Source organism: Nyctibius grandis, chromosome 2 (assembly GCF_013368605.1).
Source record: "Nyctibius grandis isolate bNycGra1 chromosome 2, bNycGra1.pri, whole genome shotgun sequence".
Lineage (NCBI taxonomy): Eukaryota > Metazoa > Chordata > Aves > Nyctibiiformes > Nyctibiidae > Nyctibius > Nyctibius grandis.
In genome coordinates, this window is record NC_090659.1 from 80,206,425 (window position 1) to 80,226,655 (window position 20,231).

The window sequence follows — 20,231 nt, forward strand, 5'->3', positions numbered from 1 at the left end:
GGAAATATACTGAAAAGGAGACATTGCTTAGGGACGGGGGGTGGGCACTGTATAGTGCTGCCATGGGACCTTCCTGTCTTTCTAGGGCATGAAAGGAACTTCTGGGGGAGAAAGTTCTTTTGGGCAACACTGTAGATGAGTGTGAACAGGTCTTACCTATTTTGAAAGTGGGAGAGAATTTGTGTACTACTTCTATGCACCCAACGGGTACCTTTAATTTACAATCCTGCTACCATGGAAGGACTTTTGCAACCACTTTCAGGCTACTGTACACTCCCTTTAAAGTTCTGATGGCAGAAAAGCACCATAAAATACTTATCCCTTCACATTTATTATTTTCATCAGGGCAGGATGCAGAAGCGCCAGGTACTTTCCAAAGAGACAATCCCTGCTACGAAGAATAGACATTTTTAGCTTAATATTGCTGCAATTTCCAGCTCCCAATGCAAAACCACAGAACTTTCATTGTCAAGAGCTACAGAGAGCACACGCACGCACACACACACATTAGGCACTTTGTTTTATTTTGCAAAAAAAAGTCTTTATATATAAACCATTTCATTCTCTCTCAAAACATTCTACAACTATACAGCTGTTTGCTCCGTCATTTGCATAGGAAACACCACAATACAAAAATAAGGTAGGGGGGAGGCAAAAGAAGCAAAACAGCAACCAATTTATGCAAGTGTTTCCACGTATAAACATTTGAAGCCTTACAAAATTATTTACATCGTTCATCAACTATTTACATTAAGAGCAACATTTCTAACTATAACAAACAAAACTATAATTTATCAAGTATATGTAAAATTGTCTTAAAAAAAAAAGAGTCTATCATATACCACAAATAAATAAAGACAAACAACAGTTTTAACAAAGCTAGGTTTTCCTGCAAGACCCCTTTTTTGGTATTTTGATTGTCTATTCTAGCCTTTGGTTGACAGCTTAATATTACGGCTTGAGAAGTCCAGACACTTACTAGGTTTGTTTGGTTTTCTCCTGTTGTCTGGCCAAATCCTACACGGTCTAACCTCATCTTTGGCCCTTCATCTCCTGTTTCAAGGCTGAACAAGGTGGATCAAAGTCATTGTTAGCATAAAAGGGCACCACTTCATTGACTTCAGTGGAGTTTCAGCTACTTTTGTCAGCAGTAAATTTTCCCCTGCGTGTGTCAATCTGAACAGTGGATTAACTAAACTGCACTGTAATTTTAAACAAAATTACTGTATCCTTTACCTTCTAGTAAATTACATGCAATATCCACATGAAACTAGACCATACTGGTGCTGAACCAGCTTAACATGTCTGTATATGAAAATTGCATCCTAAATCCTTCTTTTTAAAGTGATACTAAGTTTAGCTTATAGTAAGAGGTTTAACATTCTGTGTTCATTGTAACCATCCCCGTTGTTCAAGCTTCCAACATTGACTTTACAGTTCATTCTACGTGTTTTGCCCTTTTAAGCAATTTGAAAACAAAATCCTGCTTTGAATATTCAGTGCACACCGTTGGAGTTAACAGGTACAAAACAACTGAATGCTTAGCTCATTTCTCGTAAGAAAAATGAAGCTAAGCCCATACTGATTTGAGAGGTATTTAAATAACTTTTTTGTAAATGTGCCGTGTTATCAAATGTAAAACAACTGCTTTTTCCAGATGATTCTTACAAAACTTTTGTATTAAACCTAAAAAGCTGATTTGCATATTTACAAAATCTTTGTCATAGCAAACATGCAACATACAGAACAAAATGCTTTGTTCTATGGCTGTTTATGAATTTTTCTATGTACTTTACCTCCACAGAATGACTTAACATTTAAAACAAACCCACAAGTACTAAACATGTCCAGTAAAAACCTGACAGATCACAATTCATGGCTTTTCCACTGTGTTCATTCATCTGCAGCCTCTTATTAATTCGTTTACTAAACATTGTCAAAATAATGACAGTGCTTTGGTCGAAACACCGCAAGAGAAAAAAAAAATGTATAAAGCTGCAATGTGTCAAAGACATAATACTTGTAAAGAGATGAAACCTGCTGACTAAAGCCATATACATCATGAAAGCAAACAAACAACTGAACACTCTGGTATTGTGATACAGTGTCTTCCCTTTTTCTGCATAAATATACAAAATATACATTTCCAGTTTCTTTTGAGATTTCTTTTAAATGGATAACCCATACTCAAAAATTAAACTAATTTTAGTTGTATGTCAAGAGTCAATAGGAAATTGCATAGATACAAAACAGCCTCAACGACAAGTCCAGTTTTTAGTTCTGATGCCTCTTCATGTGGAGAGCCAGGTGATCGGAGCGGGAGAAGCTGCGATTGCAGACAGCGCACTGGAAGGGCTTTGCCCCCGTGTGCTTCCTGTAGTGGCGCGTTAATTCATCCGAGCGAGCGAATCTCCAGTCGCAGCCTTCCCACGTGCACTTGTACGGTTTCTCACCTGAAACAGAGCACAGAGAAATGAGACTGTCAGCTGTCACTCTTCAGGAGAAAACTGATGTGATAACACGTTGAACGGCACTGCTGTTCAATTTAAAGAAGAAATAGAATGACAAAACAGGAGCTGATGTTTCCTAATTATTCACGGCTCTATTCAGTAGGCTCCAAACTAACAGCCCCTTTGTTTTTTCAGCAAACTTTGTTCTTGAATCTGTGATTAAATACCTTACAAAAATGTAAGAAACTTTCAAACATACAAATTGGAGACAGCTACCATACAGAAATGCACAGAGGTAAAAAACCTGCATGAGACTGAAATACGCTCCCTTACACTCATCTCAATATGAGAGGGAGTAGGAAGAAAAGCAGTCTCACGTGACAATCCGCCCTAGTTTGTAACTTATGCTTGCACCTTTTAAAAATAGGCAAATTAAGTTACACAGAGCTTTTTTAAAGAGGTCTGAAATGGGAAGGAAGATTTCTATAAAGATTCTTTGTAGTGTGCAGATCTGTTCAAGAGCTTCTGATGTGTGAAGAAAGGGGCACGGTGTGTTACAAACACAAGGGGGACAGTATTTTCTAAAATGTCAGGGGCAATGAAAACTTGCGGTATCCTGGTTCGGGCCCGCTATATATAGGAGATAGCACCTGACAGATCAAAGCACCTGTTTTCACAATTGAATGTCTACAATGAGATGCTTAAATAGCCATATTTCAGAGGTAGCAAGGACTTGCTGTCTCCATCAGTCTATAGTGATGCAGGGGGAGCACGGCGTCTCTGAAAACTTGCTGTGCTACAGCAGCTGTGAATACAACTTTGAAGTATCCAGCTAGTCTTGAATACACCAGCCTAAGCACCCAAAATATTTGCATTCATCCATTTTAGAACTATAAATGGGGTATTTTAAGCATGCTTATAAATTATAGATTTGTTTGTTGAAATGGGAGAAACATGAAGCCACAAAGCCAAGATGACTTTTGTGTGAAACCAGAACTTTAAGCATGTACGTACACCTGCTCAGGAGCTGGTATGGACATGATGTCACCATACAAGCAAGCTTCGTATAAATAAAGAGGCTAAGATCACCTATTTATAGGCTATTGGTTGACGTTGGCTGACAAAAACACCTTCCAGTTGGGAGAGTTGATTGCTATCTATATCCCTTATATTAACTTGACCCATTTGGCAAAAAGAGAAAGAAACCTGAGTTTATCGAAGCACTCAGCAGCAGCTTCACATGGAGCAGAATCAGACCAAGGCTAGACTTTCCAGAAAGTCCTTTCCAACACCTTACAGACCTTCTTCCTCTCCACTGGTCTCAGACCTTTACCCTCACAGTCTCAATCCTACAGCACTGTGGAGTGACTCCTCCTTTTCCCTGTTTTACCATCGCACAAGCACGCGGAAGAAGAACAGAAGCCAGTATTCTGCAATCAGACTGTTTGTTCTGCACCAGTTATGCAGAGAACACCATTTGAGAAACTCAAAAACATTCCTTCAGAGACGCCAATTTGTCATTCAGATGAAATTATGAAACTGGTTTTGTCTGGGAGTTTCTACTGCTTCTTCTGATCAACTAACCAGTAACTTTCCATCTACTACTAAGAGCAGAATCAGCCCTTTACTCACAATAGAGATGTGACTTCATGTTGGCAGCACAGTCACAACCAGAACCAGACCTCTACAAGGAAAACTAACGACCCAGCCGAACAACCACCTCTTTGCATAAACGGTGACCAGAATTTCTTGAAATCACGGTGGAAACATATCATACCTTAAGAAAAACGAACTTAGAACCCGTCATCACCTCTCACAGAGTTCAAAGTTATTTGGTGAATGGCAAATCAGAACCCAAATTATTACAAATTTCTATCATAGCTGAATTTACTCTGCCTGATGCTGATTGAAGACCAGAATGATCTACTACATAGGACTCTTTTTTGCTTCATGCAACATATACTATAGGTTAAAACACAGATTTCATTCAAACCCAGTGCATAAAGCTTTTCTAACATCCGAGAAGCCAGTTGAGATAACACATTTGGTCTTCACGGCAGAATGACAGGCAAGGTCTCTGTTCAGCGAGGGATCTTTTGCAGTATATACATCATCTTTAATGTATTTAAACTGGGTTATTAATGCAGTCTGTAAAAGACTGCATTGCTGATCCATAGGCATAGCACCAGGGAGATCTTCCGCGAACACTTTGTGTTAAAACACACAAGCACACAGAGAGGTTGCACAAAAGCATTGCTCCTGCATTCAAAGCACCTTAATGTAAAGCCAGTGTATGTCTGTCTTCTTCTCCTTTCTTTCCCCTCTTCCTCCATATTAGTTTCAGGCTCTTCTTTAAGAATCTTCACTTAAAACTGTCATATTATACTTGATGCTAAACTCCCAGTCATGTGATCCTCCCACTCTAACTGCCCAGAGAGGGCATATACATCGTCAGCCCTCTGTATACTCCAAACTCTTGCTTATCCATCTTGCAGAATTACATAGGGAACGAGAGAAATGGTGAGGAGGTAGGGGAAATAGCACTTGTTGAACAAAAACCTAGGAGTATCCAGACCGAACCAGACCAGAATGGGGAACAGGAGATGAAAATCAGGGTTTCCAAACTTGGCGTCAAGGAGGTATTGAAGTATGTGAAACTTCACCATGTGTCACACTACACTGTACCGGAAAAGCAGTCTCAAAGTTGTCCCATGTAGGTGGTACCTTACCCCCCCGTCTGAGTCCAAACAAAATTGCTGACCCCCGTTAAAACTTTTCCTAACTGGTGAGCAGCATCAGCAGGTGATATGAAGGCTCCTGGCACACAAACCGCCAGCAGTCGGGGCAGCGGTGAACCCTGCGCCTTGCTGGGTGCCACAGCTTTCAAGTCAATGCTGAATCCAACGGCCAGACCCCCACCAAACTCCAGGGGACCCAGCTTCCCAGAGGCACTATACAGAAACTTACTCCACTGTCACAGTCATGTCACCGCCTGCCACAGCCACACATCCTCCCAGGCAATGGCATTGCTCAGGGGAAAAGCTAGGCACTGCCATGCACAAGAGCACCGCTCCTCCTTGCCAGCCGACTTCTGCAGACCTGAGCTAAACTGAGCAGCATTCAGGGGATGTGCAGAGGGGAACTGGCTGGTGCCTTACACAGATTGTTTTAACAGTGTTACTTTTATGTACTGGAAATTAAAGCCAGAACGCTGCTTTTAACCCCTGCTTTGGCCAACAGTGAGAACTGGAAAATGTATTTTTAGCACCAATGTAGAGGCCTGGATTATTTTGAATAAATCCTAGGGGTAAAATACTGAATATCTATGTTTGTAATGCTAGTTTCCGTTGGAAAGTTCTATTTAAGAACTGAATCAATTTCAAATGTTTTCCTTTTGGGCAAGGAGGAAGGGGGGCAAGAAAAAAAGGTGGAGATTATTTTCACTCCTTTAAAGAACGCAGAAGAACAACTAGCTGGTAGTGTTTTCTCTCTCTCAATCTATACACACGCTTTTTGTCATTTAGCAGAAATAAGAATTTTGGTTTAAGTTCCTGCAGCAACGGAAAAAGAGCCTCACGTTACATATTTTCTGAAGTGATCCTACTTCTTTGCTACACTGACTTAAAAGCGCTGAGAAATCTGGGGTGGAAGATTTATTTTTAAAAAGCGCAGGTATACACAACAAGGGACACTGAACCCTTTATCCACTGTTTTCATTGGCTACATAGTAATGTAAGATTTGTTTACTTTAATGATTGTGTGAAATACAGTAGCTGTAAAGTTTCAGAAATATTTGGTTTTTCTCCAGCAATTTAGGGCTTCTATAGGGTGTTAAACCAAGAATGCCACTGGTCATCAAATACGAAGGCAGCACGGCTCGGTTACTGGAACACGATCGTGGTATCAAACAGATATTTCACTGTAAAAGCAAGAAAACAGCTAACTCCTCCACTTCAGGGGAGCTTCCACGGGATTTGTTAGAATGTCAACACTGTTCAACTAAAACACCATGGAGGAAGCTGGTACCAATTTCCAGCCAAATAGCACACTCCAACCCTTTCTTCCCAAGCCAGAAATATTATACACAGCACTTCTGGGAAACAGAACTGCTTTCCTTTAAATTATACTTCAACAGGATAGGGATTTCATAAGTTTAATTGGATTTCTGCATAACCTCCTTCCAGTATCACTGATTTAAAATATTTTGCTAGGCTTATACATCACAAAATGTATTTTTAAGTTCTTGAGCTGTTAATATGCATCCATTCTCCAGTTTAAAAAAAATACATTTGTGGAGCATGAGACACAGACTTGTACTTGAGCGCAGAAATTTTAAGCTCTAATGTTTAGTTTGGAAGCTCTTTTACAGAAAGCACCTAGCAAGAGATAAGGGAGTTTAACCTGAAAGGAGGCTATTTTGCTTGCAATGTGTCTGCCTGTTAAAAAAAATTATTTATAATGCAGTGAGATTGCAAGGATGTCAAGAAGATGTCTGGAAATCCACATATACCATGCTAACCTAACCAGACACTTCATCAGATAAACTACCCCAAGGCAGATCCCAAGGTTCGGGATCCTTGCTGATACCACAAGAGAATGGTCTGGACGACTGAGGCACATCATGTTGGCTCTTCTCCATTTAATTTATCTTGGAATTTAGTAGTTTCAAAATGCACTGATTGCTTTTCTAACATTAATTCGAGCCACTGGCAGTGACGGTCATGGCCATGCTCATTTGGGTAGGGTACAGTGCCACCAGTGAGGGGGTGACGCTCATTTTGAAGACACCCTCTATGTTCAACACATAGCCTCGGCTCAAGAAAATGTTTCTGTTTAAAATTCTGTTTGAAAAAAATGAGTCACTGAAAACCTCCATTAGTGATGAATTTCCCCATTAACAAGAAAATAAGCTTCCTTACTTCACTAAAGAGTTGTGTGACTTCTGCAATTCACTGCTAGGATGGCTTTCTTTAAATATAAAGCAGCAAACAGCAAGGGCTGGATTTTCAAATCTAAAGTTAGGTAACTCTATCGGTATGCAGAAATCCAAATACAGGTATTACACCAGCCAATGCCTGCAACTTCTCTTATTTCCTATCAGAAATTTCTGTCAGAGCGGTGAGTCTGCAGCTTCCTTGAGGAAGAAAAAGCAGCACGCTTTTCAAAGACTCCAAAAAGACAACACCTGATTACAGCTCGTAAGGGTATAAAAGTATGACACCCCCCCACCATTCTTTTCATCATTTTAATATTACTTGCGTTTATTATGGAATTATTTCTAGTGGCAAGTGTTCAGCCTTAAAAAATATTCAACTAGGTGCGATAAAAAGGTGGTAGGCAAAGCAGAAGTTTCTGCACCACAACTGCACCAGTTATGTACGTAACCTATATTATGTCCAGTTTTAAAACAGGTTATTATAAAGATTTATGTTGTCTCGAAGTTTTCTGGTGCATTTGTTTTCAAATTTTTCACATCTTAGCATCAGTTTTAGTTCACTGACATGCTATAGCCTCAAATTTTTAGAAAAAAAAAAGAACAAATTAAACATTCTTCCTCTGTTCTAGTTTGCCTGAAATAACTTTCCTCTAGTTCACAGCACCATGGTTTTAAACTCTGGTCTCTTCCAGGCTGACTGGAACCAAAAGCAGTTGCTAGGGTATATGTCTGCACTCACTCAAAAGAAGTTTTTAGCTCACAACATTTACATAAAATTTCACCTTCCTTCTGCCACTGACTAACCGCTGTAGCCATTGTTAAAAGCAGCTTGTGGGTTGGGATTTTGCCCTTTTTTAAGACAGGGCTTTTTTTAGAGAAAGAGCAGAAAGCTGAAATTTCAAAATAAAAAAAATCCCCCAGGTGTTTAAAAGCTCTTTAGTGCACTGAAATTCTCCATTGTCCAAGATGGAGACAGATCAGAAGGCCGACGGCATGGAAGGTATGTCCAGCTTATTTTGTGAGTGACAAAATCAATTTAATCATTGAAACATCCAGCCGACCAGTGATACGGATGCATAACATATGCTGCACATTTTTAAATGTGATAAAGCCTCTGTCTAGTATAGTAATGGCTAGAGGGTGACCATTAAGTACTACTTCACAATGAAACAGCATTTTAAGGAATCCTGTAACAGAGAGCTGTTGCGCTTTGAAAGTCTGGTCACTGATAAATCAAGCAGTATTTGATCGATCTCTTTCTAACAAAAGCACAAACAGGAAAAAAGATAGCTGACTGGTAAGCAAAGAGGATGGTTGCAAGATCTGTGCATCATTCACTTTCTGACGACAGAGGCACAGAAGGCATTATCTTCTCAGAGCTCCCACCAGTGCTTGAAGCACTCTTATTTTGCTAAGTGTTGTCTTACGCAGTTCAAGGATTACTGGGGAATCTTGACTGGCCTGTGCAATGGTTTATTTTCTTTCTGGCATAACATTCTGTCTTAACAGAGGTGGTCTCTCTTCAAGGAGATATGCAAACAAAGAGGAAAGGAATTTTTTTTTAAGTAGGTTTCTAAGAAATCCATGCCATCTGGGGTGCATGGCTGTGTCTACGAGTCCTGTGCTGAAGAACACATTTCCTCATCTCTGCCTGTGGTGCAAGAACAGCTCTGTAGCTCCCACACCAATAACACTGGCTCTTGTACAGTCAGATAAGAGGTGCTCTTAAAATGGAATTCATTAAACACGGACCGTAGACTTCCAGATTTCCATCTACTGTATGCACACACACATAAAAAAAATTGAAAGCAATACATTAAAGCTATTTTAACTTGAAGTGAAGCACTGTACACTTGCCAAAATCAAAGGTTTTAATATGTCCTTAATCAGAGTTGTTAGAGATCACTGAATATAAATAATGCAGCCTGACAGGACAGGAATGCTGCTACCAAGATACTCAGACTAAACTAGGACATTACTTAAATGTTTCTAATCTTTCACCAATGGGAGGTGCAGGTCATCTAACAAACAACAAACAGCACGCTACCCTAGAACCAGGAGTCAATCGTTCCAGTCAAGCTCAGAAATGAATTACAATAAGGAATGTCTAATCAAATAATGGAAAGTTTTAATCACCTGCAATTGCTCTGAATCTTGGGACTATATTAGCCTATGTAGGGCGGTCTCAAAATGAACTATATTTAAAGCCGGTCTCTTAGGTCAACAGTTTCCTTATCAGGAATCAAATATCCTGGAACTGAAGTTTAATCCTCTCAGGGAGCAATTGACAGAAACAACAGGTTTTTTTAAGCTTTCATGCTTAGATGGACTTTCTAGGCTTTTAATCAAAAAGAAAATACTAGGCTTTTCTTTTCAGTATCTAAAATCTAACAGGAGTACCCCACACCTGACACCTCGGAATTTAATTCCCGCTTCATAAAAATTGCGTGCTGGACACCGACGTGAATGGCCAGTAATATTTAATTAAAATTTAGGTTGATGCTGCTAAGATTTCACCCTCTTTTGAGCAACACATTCAAACATGTCTCATTTAGGTTATGACTACAGATAAAGAACCGGATCAATTAATCCCAAGGTCTGCAATCATTCACAAAGTGTTTGGAAAAAAATGCATTATTTTCCCTTAAACTGTGGTTTGCACAGGAAAATAACGCACTTCCATTTCTCACACAGGCAGCTAATGGATTTAGCAGAATTCATAAATAAAAGATACCAACATATTCTCCAGCAGTGTCTAGCAACACTGCACTTTAATGCACTTTGTCAATAGTTTTATTTAACTCTCCTCCATTTTTCCTTATTGTCTCTACCAATGACAGCATTTACTGACACCCCTTAAAGTATAATCTGTGCAACTGACTCACCTAACAGGTTAAAGAAGCAGAATCTGCACAGAAATATTACTTAATAGCTATTTTCATGATGCAGATATTTTTCCAGGATGAGGTTTGCTACATACGCAGAACACTGCAACCACGAGCAAGGAAGAGTCTTTCAGGGCCTCCGTTCCCCACTTGTACACCGTGAGTGAAATCTCTCATCTAATGATGTCTCAGGACGATATGAGTCAATACATGTTTTCGCAAGGTGCTTTCTTTCCAGCAGGAGTCCAACTACCACTCGTCTTCCCTTCTGAACAACAGGCATCCTGAATTCCCAGGCAATTCTGTACGGTATCACCTTTAACAAACATCCATATACAGCTACAGTAAACTCGGAGTGCCAAGTCCTATACACTGCTGAAGTCTATGGCACACAATTGGTTCTAATTCTGATGTACCATCAGAGCCTAATTCTGGATCTATTGAGGCAGAGATCTAAATTAAAATAAAACGTTTTAACAGCTTGAGGAACCACACAAGTCAGCAGCTGTTCCATGCCTATATAAACATTTCAAATAACTAAGGACAGTGGAAGTATTTTGAGTGCATCTCATTTAGAGAAATGCCATTTCTCTTGAGTTATCTCGGCTTCCACTTCCCATCACCAAATACAAACTAGATCTATAGATAGAGACGAAATAGTTCTACAGTTAATGCTAGAAACTATTAATGGCAAGCCCACCATGTGACCAGAGAACATGCCTGTACAAAGACTCTGTATACGGAAAACCGACGTGCAGCTGGAAAATGTCCTCAATGTGCGTGCCTTGATGTGTTCAAAACAATGAGAGATTTTCCTCTTAAAACCATACACAGTTCTGAATTGTGCAGCTGTTCACAGAAATAATAAAAAGAAAGCCTACCCTGGAGCCAGCAGATCTTCTGCAGCGTTACAGGTAGGGTACAGGTAGGCTATTCCAGGTGCCTGCATATCAAAGGCTCAACTTCCACAGTCCAAATTTTTAACACAGAAAGAAATCTAACAGGGTAAGTTATAGGACTGCTGTTTCTAAAGGATCACTTGAGATATATGTATATACTCGGACGCCAGAGAAGGAACCAGAGGAGGTTTATCTACAATGCAAAAGTAACTGCTTTCCACTGACATTTGGCATGTTTTTCAGCTGTTATGCCAGAGCCTTACGGTGGTTTTACTGCTGGAGAGCCCGCAATAAATGCATAACCCCCTCCTCCATTATATACCAAAGTTGCACAATGCCGGTTATGAAATTAAGCTTGTTCCGTGACTAACAGGTAAAATCATTTTAAAAGACAATCCCTGCTTCAAAAGGTCAAAAAATCCAATCTGTTTTGAGAGATGTTCCAACAGGTACTTTAGCATACTGAACACCATTTTACTTGTTTCAGGCACAACTAATATCCAGTTAAGACGCCACACTGAAGTGTTTTAAGACATTAAAATGTACCAGACATCTGCTCCAGAATTTCACCCGTGGAGGTGGATACAAAACGTCCTGTATCTTTGCAGCATTTGAATCTTTGTTCGTGATCCATTTTGGGGTTACTAGTTTACCAGCAACTAGAATTTACTTCATAATTTACAAATGCTGAAGCATTACCTAGAGGAAGAAAAACGGGTGCCTGCTTCAGCAACTGGTACAATTACATTAACCTTGCTTATCTCTTCACTTGAATACTGGATTCCTGATCAACAGCAAAAGTCCAGTGTAATTACATTAAATCAGAATAACTATACCACCTGACTTGGTGTAAGGTAAACACCTTGGGAACACCCAAGAAGAAAAATGTAAGAGATTTTTCTCTTGCCCATTTTCTATAGTTTTATTTAGATGTAATTTATAAAGCGTGACAGTGTGTTCACATCTGAATTAGAAAAAAGACTACAGCCTACATTCCACCTATCAAAAAACAACATTTCCCTTAGGTTTGTTCTCAAAAAAAGTCTACTAAACCCAGTGAAAGCCTTTCAGGTGAGAAAGGCTGCTAAATAAATATTGTGAAAAGGCTGAGATTTTCCAATACAAAAGGAAAATCCATAAGGTCTGTCTTGACTTTTAATGGCAGACAAACTTTGCTGCAGGCTCTTTTATTTTAAGATGACAGATTGCTGAGAAGGGCGGGGACTGGTTGGGATGAGAGAGAGACTGCAGCCAATTTTAAAAGGTATTGTTAAGAAACTAAGAATAAGGAGAAAACAACTTCAGTGGTCCATGATTACTAAAGAACGGGTTTAGCCAGATAAACAGGTCTGCTATCCCTGAAGGGATTTGAAAGAATATCACACACAACTTTATTAAAATGGATTACATGACACTTGCTTTAAACTTTGAAGGTAAAAGCTTCACAAGAGTCCTTTTTATAAAAAAAAAAATAAAAAAATAAAAATCAAAGCTCAATAGTGCTGGATTAATTCATAGTTCTGGGGGATGGGGTGCACAGAGGCACACACCCAAATTTAGCCGTTGGCATTGAGCCTTTCTCTTTGGAGATCAATAGTGAGATTTCCCTGCACTCCTGGAGGAGCTGTGCAGCTTCACAGGTTTCCCCGAGTTTGTGCCCATTTACTTTAACATTCAGTAAATTGATTTACGGTACTGGGTAATACACATTTCAATCGTATGTTAAGGCAGAGATCAGAATCAGTGCTGGAAATCTTCTAGTATTAAGTGAATATTCAAGAGAGTTAAACTAATCCAACTCTGAAATAACGCAGGTAACAGGATTCGGACTCACATTCTTGCATGTAATGCACGCTTTAGACAGTTTATCCCTTCATTCACCTCCCCAGAAGACCCTTTGTATTACAGACCTGCTTAAGTTCACTAGATTTTTATCTAAAACAACATTCTTGTTTCCATGAATACATTAGCTCCTCTGACCTTTGCACATTTATCCACGTTTCTAAGGTCAAATATCTATAGGTAAAAAAGTGAAGGCAACAATAAACATTAGTGACCCTAAGCAATATATATTAGCGATGTGGTATGCATTTCTAGGCACACAAGTACTAACTTTATAAACCCTTAAGTCATTACTACTCAAGGTACAAAAGAGATATAAATTGATTTAAAAAAGGAAGAGTGTACGTTCCAAATGATGACTATGTAATGTTCATTTTTGGACTAAAGCTTTGTTTTGCTCTCTCTTCCTCGTTATTGTGTAATAGCGAGCTAGATATTTAAAAGTGTTATTTAGTTGCTGGCTAAAGTGCGAAAGTGGAAATTGCACACTCTTAAACTTACAGATTATTAAAGAGCAATGGGACTATACTCTCTGACATTATTCATGTTCATAGCCTCACGAAAACATTTCTTTCTTACTAAGCTTACTGGTAATGAGTGATTATACATATCAACATATTTTTAACAGTGTTCTTGTTTAGTCTGTTACTAATCTAAAGCAATATTCTTTGTACAGTTGCTTTTAGTTTTTTACTGCGACTGCAACACAGATAACTCATTTATCAAACAAAATTTCCATAGTAACATTTAGCCTGGAGATATTCAATTTCTTTACAATAATCCAGAGATCCATTCAAAATAGCTGCTGAATAGAAGGCCTTGTTTCCATAGAGATAGCGAAACATTTTGTTAGATCATAGCTCACGCTAAGTTTTGTTTTGACACTGGGTTTCAGCTTAGGTGAAACCCCATTACTTGAACGGCACAGCCGCAGCGCTGACAGCCTGCTTCAACAAGCGAGTTGCCTGAACTGTAACTCGTGTTTTGCTCTGAAGCGAGGTCCACGCATAAAAAAGCTGGCGTTCATAGTCGGCTGTAAAAACAGGAGTCGCAGCCGTCTCATTTGATTTCTTTACAAAATCAGTCGTGTGCTTTTCACTGATTTAGCATGAGCTGTTCCGTACTAAAATCCCAGCAAAGAACTATCCTAAATAGTTTCAGGTATGCTGTTGGGGAGCTATGTTTTTCTCCCCATCTCCCTCTCTCCTCCTTTCCACTGCCTCAGCAGGTGAATGCTTAGGAAGAGCACCCAGGGCAGTTCCACCTCCCAACTGCTGTCCTCTGCACCCACAGCTCCTGCGCCCACACAGAGGCAACGCTCTGTCCCCAGCTCTGCTCCACGCAGGCAGGCCCATGAACAGGGACTGCCTCTGTAGTTGCAGGCAGAATTTGATCGAGGTACAGCAAACAAGTGTGACACACTGACACTTTTCATTTCCTCCATTTTAATGTCTTTCACCAACAAAAAATTGAAATTATGTCTTTTTTTAAAAAAATATAGAACCACCTGCCTTAAAAAAATAAAAACGCACACTTAATGCTAATGACGAAGCAAATGGAGGTATCTTGGGAGTTTTCATAACATTTCTGAAAAATTCTAAGCTTAAATAACACTAACAGGTCAAAGAGAAAGCCCAAATCAGAAAATTCTACTTATTTAGATAAATCTTGAAAACTATAACATGTTTACTATGCTTATTTCATTATTCAAGGGAAAAAACGTCCTTTTTTTTTTTTTAAAAACACTTTATGGCATTTTAGATTGAAAAGGAAAATTTCCATCCATTTTATTCTGAACTATTTTGAGTTCTGCATTGTAAAAGATTTAACAAAACTGCATTAAGAATAGAAGCAATTTTTCTTCTCATTGATCAGATCTTAAATCTTTCTTAACTGAACTGCCAGCTTGAACCCACACCACTCTACAGAAAACAGGGAAGATGGCAGATCAAACACGCTTGCTTTCTCGGAAAATATGTAAGCCGTGAATGAACAAGAGACAGTGAGAGAGTGAATACTTACCTGTGTGAGTTCTCAGGTGAGCTTTTAAGTGAGAAGACTTTGTATAAACTTTTGTGCAGCCTAAAACAAATCAAAACAAAAAAGGCAGAGAGGCATTTCAGTAGGGAGAACAGGAATCGCTCCATGGTATGTTTAAATTTCCTCATTGAGTGCTAAGGTACAATCTGGAAACATTTAAGTTTATTACCTTCTGGCACCATCATCATTTAGAAGTAAAATTTGATATAGAAAGCTCCAAGGGATACGTTGCTTTACACAGAAAAGACAAAAATATGTATGTTTCTGGTAGACCTACTACCTCACAAGGTACTACTGACCAATAGCTGCTACAATCTACGTACAGTAACACCTGCTACATAAATTAACAACTCAGAGCGGGTCTTTATTTTTTAAAAATTTCCTAGAGAATGTGCTGAAGCCAGACTCGGTATCATTGTTACCCAGGGCTCAACATAATTTTTTCATTGAACATTTATCATACTCCATGCCATAGCGGTGCTACATCACTGAGAGTTATGTTGGTAAAGGGGGAGATCAACCACAAGCAGCAATTTCTCTCTGTGCTCAGATGGGTACGAGCATTTTGCATCTGGCATCATGTACTATGTGAAGGCACGGTTTACAGTGCACAGTTTAAGCCTCCTCTTCCCCTTCATCGCAGGAGAAGGAGAGGCTGGAAAGGAATCCATCTGTGGGCAGTTTTCAGAGGTAGCTTTAACGGATTTACATGGGCAGCTGAATCCCCTGTTCATAACAAGGAAGATACAGCCGTGGCCTCAGCTACTGGGAGCTGAAATGATTCTTTGAGCAGTACTGTGTTGGACAAACTGAGCCTCTGCTCCATCATGAGTACTGGAAAAGTGGAGCAGGAGCTGCACAGTCATACTGACTTCCATTAGAGAAGGCCATTGTTTATTGATTTTTTTTTTCTACGGGGTAAAACTTCTGTAACACAGTAAAATGAGCTCAGGCATTTAAGAGAGTAACAAATGACATAAAGAAAAGGGTGTAAGTTATTTAAAGAATGTGTAAGTGTACCACACGAAATAAGACAACAAAGAAGAGAAATTCTTCTTTAAAAAGAAATTATTTGGTTCTCCCTAGGTGTAGACTACAGCTAATAAAACCCGCTTATACCTCATCCACAATTATTCACAGTTTTTTACTGCAAGAGCTGGGATTTTCTAGCATGGATCGCTTACCGGGATAGTCACAGTAGTGGATACGTCTTTTCTCCAAATCTGGGTTACTTCTCCTGTTGTATCTGACTGGTTGGATGTTTTGGGGGGTTATGGGCAGAGTCGCTGGCAAATTCGGATTGTGAATTGCCAGCTTGGAAGCTATAGTTGCGGCATACGACGGAGGAGGGGTTAAATTCTGTAGCATCTCTGCTTGTCTGTCTGGACTTCCAGGCTCTGAGCTTGGGGGCGAAGGAGGGAAGTAAGTGGCCTGCTGCTGCAGAAACTGATTTGGCATGGTGTAGGTACAGGGGGGGATGCCCTGGAACTGTTTCATCGCAGTCTGTGGAACAGCTGAGGAGAGCGTGTTAAGGCCTGCCATGGCTGACGGCATGGAGACATTGTTAAGGGAGTCCATCACGGCTGCCTGAGTAGTAGTGTTGGGCATATCTAAATCCGGTGAGCTCAAGAGCTGATATAACTGGCCTTGCTGGGGCGTGACGGAAAGATGAACATCTGGAGTAGGAAGCTCCTGCTTGATGAAAATGTTGTTCACATCGGGAGTTTGGTGGGAGCTGAAGATGCTGGTAAACTCGGGGAGGGCCTGAGTGGGGGCAGGGGCAGGGGCAGTAGTTTCGCTCTGGTGACTGAAGATGGTGACCGGCTCTGTCTTGATGTGGGTTACACAGGGTCGCTGAGATTTGTACAGGCCAGTTCTCAGGTGGCTGATGTCGGGGAGGAAGACATTCATGTTGATGCTGTAAGGCAACCCTTCGCTGTCAGTGAAAAACTGGTCTACAACTGAGGCACTGTCTCTTCTGTATTTCTTATGTTCGGGGATGACGGGAACGGGCGGGAGCTGAGGTGCCAGGTATTTCTCCATTTCACATCTTGTCTACAAAAACAAAACATACCATAATACACGATTTGTTACCAACGAACAAAGATGATGGCATGCAAGTTGCGTGACGCTTTGCAAATAAAAGGCAATACTGTTCAGCCAGCCGCAAGCTACCTACGGAGGAAGTTACGAACATTCACACTAATGAAAACCTGTCTTTTCAGGTTTTCCGCGTGCTAATCAACATCATCAAGGACAAGGAGATAAAGTCATGGCACAAGTCGTTCACGCAGAGCAAGCATTAAGATTGATCTGATGTTTCAGCATAAGACAGACTTTTCATCTTTTATGCCTACAAGACAGCGCGAGGCGCAGAAATGACAGGCGCTGTGCCTAATCTGCAGATCTCCTGCTCTGGAATTCACTGCTCGAGCAGGGTGACTGCCTATCTGTTTCACCCGCTTCTCTTTGAAATGCTAACTTTAAAAGCCACATCCTCAGCTGGCTATTTGAATGCTAATACTTCAAATAATGTGTGTGTATATATATCTATATATATTCTATACATCCAGGATTTTTCATCCTTAAAAGAAAGGTATTTGATTAGAAATATGACACCAAAGTGTAAAGTTATAATACCGAATAAAAAAAAAAAAAAGACGGGTCTACTGCATCAGAGTGCTCTTTGTGTAAAATGTCTCTGGGACTACACTTAAAAAAAAAATAATCTATGCAGTGCATAATTGGCTAATAGCGTGATAAACATGTCCCTATCCATGCCTCGGTCCTAGGAGAGCTCTTTAATTACTGGGAAATCATTCTCTTAGCGTAGTGGTGCGAGGGAATCCGTGGGTGGCTGGAGCCCGATACATTACTGGTACAGTCATCGGCAAAACATTTATCACGCACTCTCCAGTGGGCAAATGCTACATTCCCCCCTGCCCTGTCAAGACTGCGCTCATACCAGACCCGTTTAGCACCCCGCAAGAGAAAGCAGCTGACAAACAGCAACTCTGCCCGAAAGTGGATTTTAGGACCTTTCTTCAAAGACCCCCGGTAAACACCACAAACAAACAGAGCCGCCTTCCCGTCCCTTTGATCTGGATCTGCCCCGACACGCCAGGCTGCTTTTTCCAGCTCTTGTTTACGAGCCCAGGGCAGCTCGCTTTGAAGACGGGAGTTATTTATTCGTTGGGGAAAACACCACCGAAACGCAGCGCCCTGCAGACCGCTGCCCGGCACCGGGGGCTCCCCGGACCCCCCGACCCACCACCGACCCCGGGGGCTGGGGCCGCGGGCAGCCCCCGCGCAGGGCGAGGCCGGTACCTCACAGGGGCGCCCGCCGCGGCCCGCCGGGAGCCGCCTCTCAAGCGAACACCGTCCGCGGGCTGAAGCCCGGCTGCGGTCGGCGCCTCCCGCTTTTAGCTCCTCCAGCTGTTTCCGCGTGGATCCGCTCCCAAACAGCCTCCCGAGACGGGCAGAAAGTCCCGGGAAGTCCCCCCTCGGCCGTCGTGTCGTGTCTCCCCCCCGCCACCGAACATGACTCCCTGCGTGGGCGAGGAGGACAGGCGGCCGCTCTAATTCTGCCGCCGGGCAAGTGCAAAGGCAGCAGCTGTAGCTTTCAACACACCCGCGGGGGCAGCCCTGCTTACCCCCCCCCCCCCCCCCGCCCCGAGACGGCCCGCCAGCCGCCGCCGGAGCCCGCGCCCCGCCTCAGCCCCGGCCGCCTCGGCCGCGCCCCGGGCCGCCTCACCGCGCTCCGCCGGCGGGAAGGCGGGAGCCCCGGCGCCCTCCGCACGGGCGGGCTGGGCGGCGCGGTGGGGCGGGGGCCGCTCTCCCTCACACACAGACACCGCCGTCGCCGCCTCAGCCCCGCACCTCGGGCTCCGCTGCCCTCGCCCCACAGCCCGGCCCCACCCAGTCCCGCCCGCCCGCTCCTCAACGGCCGCTCCCCGACCGGGCGGCCCCGCCGCAGAAGAGGGGCGATGGCCGGTGGGGTGTGAGGGGGGTGGCCGCTGCCTACCTGTACCATCTCCTCTGACGGCAGGGTCGCGCCGCCGCCCCCGCCACCGCCCCCCGGGTGCTGCTGCTGAGGCGGCGGCGGCGGCTGCTGCTGCTTCAGGTCCTCCCCGGGGAAGATCGCTGCCTCCCTGGCCCCCAGCACGGGCTTGAGCTGCGCGAACACCGGCTCCTCGGGCTGCTGCACAGGACCCAGGCGGGCGCTCATGGTCAGCACCCTGGTGGCCATGAGGCAGGCTGGCGGCGGCGGCAACGGGAGCGGCGCGGACGGGCAGCCCGCCCTAGCGCAGGGGAACTGGCCCGCGGGCGGCTCCGGGCGGGAAGGCGGCCGGGCGGCAAGGCGGCCGGGCGGCGGCTACTCGTGCGCTCACTCCCCAGCAGACCCAGCCTTAGAGCGCATCCACTCCGGTGTCGTCAGTGCCTCCGCCTGTACCTGGCCACGGGTATCTACCCGGTGACACACGCCCGCCTCTATTTCACCCTACTCCACCCCCGGCCCCCCCTACACCCCACCCAGCCCAGCCAAGGGGGCCGGCCCGGCGGGCTGCCCTGCCTACGGGGAGCGCGGACGGCTCCTCCCCGTGGCGCGCCTGCCGTGCCCTGCCCTGCCCTGCCCCGCCGCGGCGTGCCCAGCCTAGGGGAGCGCGGCGGCGGCGGCGCGGCCCTGGTCCGGTCCCTAGCCCGGTCCCTGGCCCGGTCCCGGTCCCGACCTAGGCCCAGGCGCCGGTCCCGGCGGAGCGGTAACGCGCGGCCAGCAGCCGGGCTGCCCCCGGTGTTGTGCTGCCGGCCCAGCGCCCCGGGGAGAGGTGCCCGGCGGAGGGGCCGGTCGCTGCAGGCGTGCCCGTGCTGTGCAGGCAGGGTCTGTGTGCAGGCAGGGGCTACGTGCAGGCAGGGGCGCCCGGCGCGGTGCTGCAGCGCAGTGGAAGAGGGTTTTCAACAAGTGCGGCGGTTGCCGAGGCCCCTCTCATGCTGTAGTATTATTTATAGTCTTTTAAAAGAAGCGCTGCTAATGTAGGCATTTTAAAATAACCGTCTCTCCTCCCTTTCATCTTCAAAAGGGTTTTAAAGGCAGTCATTCACATTTATTATTTTTTGTCCCGAAGGCAACTCGTACTCGAAACCTGCTGCTAAACAAATCTCAGCGCTGCAATATACATCG

At 43.4% G+C, this 20,231-nt stretch overlaps 1 protein-coding gene across 2 annotated transcripts; it reads right to left on the reverse strand.

Annotated features, from left to right (window-relative positions):
• Positions 1-516: 516 nt before the first annotated feature.
• On the reverse strand, positions 517-19,301 carry KLF5 (KLF transcription factor 5). Of its 2 annotated transcripts, none has more exons than XM_068425064.1 (4): positions 19,077-19,301; positions 16,237-17,107; positions 15,035-15,094; positions 517-2,453 (listed from the first exon to the last, which is right to left on the reverse strand). In XM_068425064.1, exons 1-4 carry the CDS (start codon positions 19,299-19,301, stop codon positions 2,275-2,277), a joined length of 1,335 nt encoding a protein of 444 aa, XP_068281165.1. In that variant the 3' UTR covers positions 517-2,274. The 2 variants fall into 2 exon arrangements, with proteins under 2 accessions (XP_068281165.1, XP_068281166.1); XM_068425065.1 differs by lacking the exon at positions 19,077-19,301 and adding an exon at positions 18,380-18,609.
• Positions 19,302-20,231: the final 930 nt, after the last annotated feature.

What these genes read in the sequence shown, in the direction of transcription:
- KLF5 (XM_068425064.1), bottom strand. Translation starts at nt 19,301, where the DNA reads ATGGCCACCAGGGTGCTGACCATGAGCGCCCGCCTGGGTCCTGTGCAG. An exon ending in CGTCAGAGGAGATGGTACAG is followed by an intron (nt 17,108 to 19,076) that starts GTAGGCAGCGGC and finishes TTGTTTTTGTAG; the next exon opens with ACAAGATGTGAAATGGAGAA. An exon ending in CCACTACTGTGACTATCCCG is followed by an intron (nt 15,095 to 16,236) that starts GTAAGCGATCCA and finishes GATTTGTTTTAG; the next exon opens with GCTGCACAAAAGTTTATACA.